The 5680-nt window shown below is 43.4% G+C and overlaps 1 protein-coding gene across 1 annotated transcript; it reads left to right on the top strand.

Moving 5' to 3' along the window:
* The first annotated feature begins 802 nt into the window (after positions 1 to 802).
* On the top strand, positions 803 to 3554 carry LOC138604406 (gastrula zinc finger protein XlCGF57.1-like). The gene is made up of 2 exons (XM_069676331.1): positions 803 to 1025; positions 1861 to 3554. The coding sequence occupies exons 1-2, from the start codon at positions 830 to 832 to the stop codon at positions 3333 to 3335; spliced, it is 1671 nt and encodes a 556-aa protein (XP_069532432.1). The 5' UTR covers positions 803 to 829; the 3' UTR covers positions 3336 to 3554.
* Positions 3555 to 5680: the final 2126 nt, after the last annotated feature.

Raw genomic sequence — 5680 nt, 5'->3', positions numbered from 1 at the left:
GATGCTGCTGGTGTTTTTTTTTTGTTGGATTGTTGCTTTAAAGGAGTTTGATGTTGTTTCGTTTGGGAATGATGCCACCTGCTGGAAACACCACATCACATCTCCCTAGACAGAAAAATATCAAAGACTTTCATGAAGAGGACTGTAGGCAGAATTTTATTAAATCTGAGGTCAAAAGTCCAATTCTCCCCATCTACAGCACATTTTTTAACCAATAACAAAAGACTTATTTTTTGTTATTGTTGGGATTCTTTGAAATAATCCAATTAAAGGAGAAATAGGGGTATTTTTAAGCCTGGGCCCCATTTTTATTTACTGCCTGGATTGGTTGGTTGGTTGGTTTGTTTGTGTTATTGTGTAAGTTTGGTGTTTTAAATGGTGAGTACTGATGCACCAATTAACACAAAAAAAACTATTCCAAGCAGTGAAGCATAGAAATAAACATACAAACAAATACGAAGGTGAAAATAAAAACACCAAGGTCCATGAAAGATTAGATCAAATTTACAAACAAATTAACATTTCACTTTAATGCAAATATACCAAGATGAAAATGTCGCCTTTTCTAAAATATCCATATAGATACATTTGAGTTCGTTTTCATTTTTAATATAAATGTTTTAGTTGTATTTAAAATAGGGAACGTCGCTTTTATTTTGAAAGGAACACCAACTGACCGGAGGTACTTCATACAAGCAGAGCACGAGCGCGAACTTTACACAGTAAAACGTTGCACGCCGATCTGCCGTTTTCACAACAAAAACACCGTAAAAACAGTGAATATCTGTCAGTTCTCGGCCTGTTAACAAGCCGAGTGTCCGCCCGCATCATGTCGAGCATTCAGCTGCTCAGAGTGCTCGTTAACGAGCGGCTGTCTGCGGCCGCGGAGGAGATCTTCGAGGCGGTGAAAAAGACCATCGCGGGCTACGAGGAGGAGATCCTGCTCTCCAAACGGGAGATCCGGCGGCAGCGACGAATGCTGCAGACAGTTTCAAAAACTGAAATTAAGTTGAATAAACACTCAGGTTTGTTAATTATAGGTTTGCATTCACTCCTTCACTGTGTCGTCTCATATGTGCGGCTCTGACTATGCTCTGGACCACTGTCAACATGAGCTTGTACAACGCCCCCTTTTTTTGGTGAAGATTAGCCAGATGGTGTCAGAAGTATGTAGTCAGTTTAGCTAGCTTATTTTAGCTTAGATTAGTTTAGTTAGCAACGTCCTCTGCTATCCTTAAGTAGATAAATTAGCAGCTAAAGTTCATGAATGCTAAAGCAGGTTCATTATCAGGTTATGCCCCTGATTACCCAGGCCCTTCCGGGGGAACGTGATGCTTGTCTGATGGTAAAAATGTCAAGACGCCAAACTCCATTGAAAAATCTGAAAATGCAATATTGCATATTTAATCTGCTAATGTGCATACGTAGTGTATCCCAATTTATGATAAAATATTTATTACAAAAGTATGACTTTACATTCGGCATATAAGGTATTCCCTAACGAGCGATTGATTTCCATTAAAATGAACGTTTTGCTGTTTCTGATTAGAGATGCTTATGTATCTTTTTTCCTTTCTGATACCTGGACTTGAATATTGGCTGATACTGATACAGATATGACATAAGTGGGATAAAAAAATTCAGCTGTGACTCAAATGTCAACTATACTGTTGTTTGTTATCATAATTTACTAGAAAGCATTTGAATAAAGGTTATACATTTTGGTATTAGTTCCGAGCACTGACTATGATGAAATGACTAAATAAACCTAATTTCCTTTATTCTGCCTTATTTTGATAAAATATTTTATATTATATAAAAGTTTCTGACTGTTTTTGCTGTTGTTGTTGTTTTCGGTAGATCAACCGCAGCTCGCTCTCTCCGTCTGGGATGAGGACTTCCCCTGCGATGAGCAGGATCACTGCGATCAGGAGTGGAGCCCCAGTCTGGATCATGACGATGACGAGTCCCCACATGCTGAAAAGAGCCAGGATGGCCCCCCCAGCAGCCAGGAAGTGGAGCTGCAAGAGGACACCACCATCAGGTTCATCTTCACACCTCCGTATGTGAAGAACGAGCTCGACCCGCTTCAATCCGACTGTCAGAGCTCTAAAGGAGAAGGAGATCCTCTGCCGAGCACTTCAGCCGAGCTGGAGCATCCGAAGGTGGAGGATGAGGGCAAGGACGATGCTTCCTCGCACTCTTCTGCAACTGACGACAGCGGTGACGAGTGGAGGGGCAGCGCAATATCTCAGAGCGACGAGAGCGAGAATGACAGCACCTCCAAAAGAAAGGTGCCTCGTCAACCGATGGCCCCAAAACTGCACCCGACTAAAAGATTAAAATCACCAATATGCTGTAAAGTCTGCGGGAAAGCCTTTCACGCTAAAGTCTCTCTGGTAAATCACATGGAGGTTCACCCAAAGGACGTCTGCGGCGTGTGTGGCGAACGTTTCGAGACAGAAGAGAGCTTCCAAGTTCACCTGAAGACACACGTGAAAGCCGAAGTCTGCAGCGTATGCGGGAAGTGTTTCGGGGCCTCGAGCTCTCTGGAGACGCATATGAGGATCCACACGGGAGAGAAGCCGTTTAACTGCAGCGAGTGCGGGAAATCCTTCAACTGTCGCCACAACATGATGAGACACATCCGGATACACACGGGAGAGAGGCCGTATCCCTGCACCGTCTGCGGCAAATGCTTCAATGACTACTCCACCTTGAAACGCCACCTGCTGGTTCACGTGCACAACAAGAACCGCGAATCGACATCTGCAAACGAAAACGAAATAAGCGAGGATGGCGAGAAAAAGACAAAGACATCGTCGCCAAAGAAGCAGACGACTCGGACCATATGTGAAGTGTGCGGGAAAATGTTCCACTCCATGGTTTCTCTGGTGAATCACGCCAAAAGTCACTCCACAGACCTCTGCGGCGTCTGCGGGACGCATTTCGACTCTGAGGAAAACTTAAAACTTCACCTGAAAACTCACAAGAACGGGAAGGTTTGCGAAGTGTGCGGGAAGTGTTTCGACAGTCAGGGGAACCTGGAGATGCACATGAGGATCCACACGGGGGAGAAGCCGTTTCTCTGCAGCGAGTGCGGAAAATCCTTCAACTGCCGCCACAACATGATGCGACACATCAGGACGCACACGGGGGAGAAGCCGTACCTGTGCAACATCTGCGGCCGCTGCTTCAGCGACCACTCGACTCTGAAGCAGCACAGCAGCACACACACCGGAGAGAAACCGCACCGCTGTGAGATCTGCGGGAAGGGCTTCCACCGAAAGACCTATGTGAGGCTTCACATGAAGAGCCACTCAACGGAGAAGTGACCTCTCTGTGAGTGTGGTGTAAACGGAAACTTTACCTGAGAATGTTTTTTTAAGTTTAAAGAACTATCACCCTTTCACTCGTCAGAACTCTTCATCACACATAATTGGTTTCTTACGTTTTTTACGCTGCTTGAATCTTTGTTAGTTTTAATAACGGACCAACATGACTGTAATATTACAACTGTAATGTTACAAATATTCAAAATGAGGCAGTTCACTAACCAGGAATAAAAAATAAGTTAAAAGAATTAAAGCTGTAATGATTTCTTTGGCCACTTGGGGGCAGCACTCCGTTGGTTTTTTCACAACAGTTTTGAAGCCTTAAATTTGGCATTTTTGTCGTCACCATTTTGTTGTTTTTTAAAGCAGGAAGTGACCATATATGGAGGAGGAACCATGGGTTAACAAACACCAACATTGATAGATCATTCATTGTTATAAAGACAACAAAAGGCAGTTTAGCAGGTCTTTGGCAGCAGCCGCAGCACAGACGAAACAGCAGTATTAAGACAAACAAATGCTAACCCGGTGACAACAAAAGAACTGTTAGTTAATAACCTTAAATAAATAATAATGAAGTGCTTGTGTGATGTCTGAGGATGATTCGAGGAGGGTTGTTGCACTCAGCAGCTGGTGGCCTCCGTCTTTTATCCAGTATGTCCTTCCAGAGAGAAGCGGGGAGAGCAGGCAGTGTCCAGGGTCGGTGGAGTCTTAACCAGCTATTGTATTTACACTGAGGAGGGGAAGGGTGGTCCCAATCACCCTGCCGCCTTCACCCCCCCGCTGTAGGTCCTTCTTGTCCTCTGTTGTGCAACTGCATATATTTCATTCTTTTACCATTATCATGAAAGAATGAGTTACTTTTCAGACACTTTATTTCTTACAAATATAATCACCGTAACACATCATCATATCATGAGGTAACACATGGTGACTGAGCCTACGGCCCACTGATGAAAGCCTTTGCATTTGCAGTATATAGTATTAATATGGACCGGGTGTCTGTGGCGACATTCACTGAAAAAAATCACAAGCGACGTCCAGTTAGTGACGCGCTTTCCATCAGCCAGCGGTGGTTGGTCTGTCAGAGAGGGTAGGCGGGGCGAAAAGATGGATGACTACAGATACAACTTCAACAAGAAGTGAAAATCCAGAGAAGAAGAAACAAACTCGACGCTCAGATGAAGCAAACAGTCTGAAAAGGAAAGCGACCGTCAGCCAGGAAAATCAAGAGTTACAACCGGAGCCAACCGTGGACGTCACACATGCAGCACTGTCTGGATATCTGGGATGTATGCGCACATAACTGCCTTTTATCGCCATCAGGTGCCACCGAACAGAAGGAAACTGAGAACTTCAAGATTATCACTTTAATTTTTTTTTAATTAAAAATGTAGTATGTCTCATTTTTCACATCCTCCATGAGCTGCAGCATGAAAGGTCACTACATAATGACGTCAACATTCACTCTAATGTTGAGATCACAGCGTGTCTCAGGCCGAGGTGAAGGATTTAAACATTAACCTGCTTTTTGCTTCATTAACAGTTGAAGGATAAAAACAAGACTTAAAAAAGATGTCTGCCGAGCTGTGAGACTCAAAGTGCTTCATTCCAGTTAGTTTTAACACAATTTACCTTTTTTTTAACTTTTTTTTTTTTCAAAAAGGGAAGAAAATATCGGTTTGGAGCGTGTTTGCTGTTTCAAGCTTTCAGTTTTGTTTTACTTTAAATCACCAGGAGCAGGCGGGGAGCAGCAGCAGGTTGATATCAGGTGTGGCAGCTGTGGAGCTGATCAGGAGCAGAAACTCGACTCGTGTCAGAGCAGGCGACAGAAACATGTTGAAGGTGCTTCTTGCAGGTTTCTTGCAGTTTAATGTTTGCAGTCTCTGTGAAATAATGTGAAACACAGAAACTCTGACGTCAATAACAAAGTTTCTCTCTTTTAAGTTTTTTCTTCACCTGTAGAAGCCAGCTCATTATTTTGGAAGGCGGACAGCTTCAAACCACTGAGACGTTGTCCAATTATCACAAACTAATTGACACCCTGCAGCCAATCAGAATCTAGTACTTACCAAGGCCGTGGTATAAAACCCACCAACAGCGAGTCTGCACCGATGCGGACTCACTGACCATGTGCAGCGCGTGTCGTGGAAGACTCTGTACCTGTCCAAAGTAAAATAAACCTTTAATACCGTCATACAGACGTAACTTAAATGTTACACCAGATTTAGGATCATATGAACTCCTCTGTGTAGATTTTTTAACAAGAACATGTCAGACAAAAAGATTAAAACACCTCTTAAGAAGCAGGGAGTAACTTTCTTCCTCCTGCGACTGAGTGAATT

Source organism: Semicossyphus pulcher, unplaced genomic scaffold, assembly GCF_022749685.1.
Source record: "Semicossyphus pulcher isolate SPU_LCO1_2020_fin unplaced genomic scaffold, fSemPul1.0.p SCAF_25, whole genome shotgun sequence".
NCBI lineage: Eukaryota > Metazoa > Chordata > Actinopteri > Labriformes > Labridae > Semicossyphus > Semicossyphus pulcher.
Note: the sequence above shows the minus strand (reverse complement) of the source record. Positions and strands in the feature narration are given on the sequence as shown.

Bases quoted from the DNA above. Each gene is read 5' to 3' on its own strand.
- LOC138604406 (XM_069676331.1), top strand. From the start codon at position 830: ATGTCGAGCATTCAGCTGCTCAGAGTGCTCGTTAACGAGCGGCTGTCT. The intron at 1,026-1,860 runs GTTTGTTAATTA...TGTTTTCGGTAG, and splicing joins TAAGTTGAATAAACACTCAG to ATCAACCGCAGCTCGCTCTC.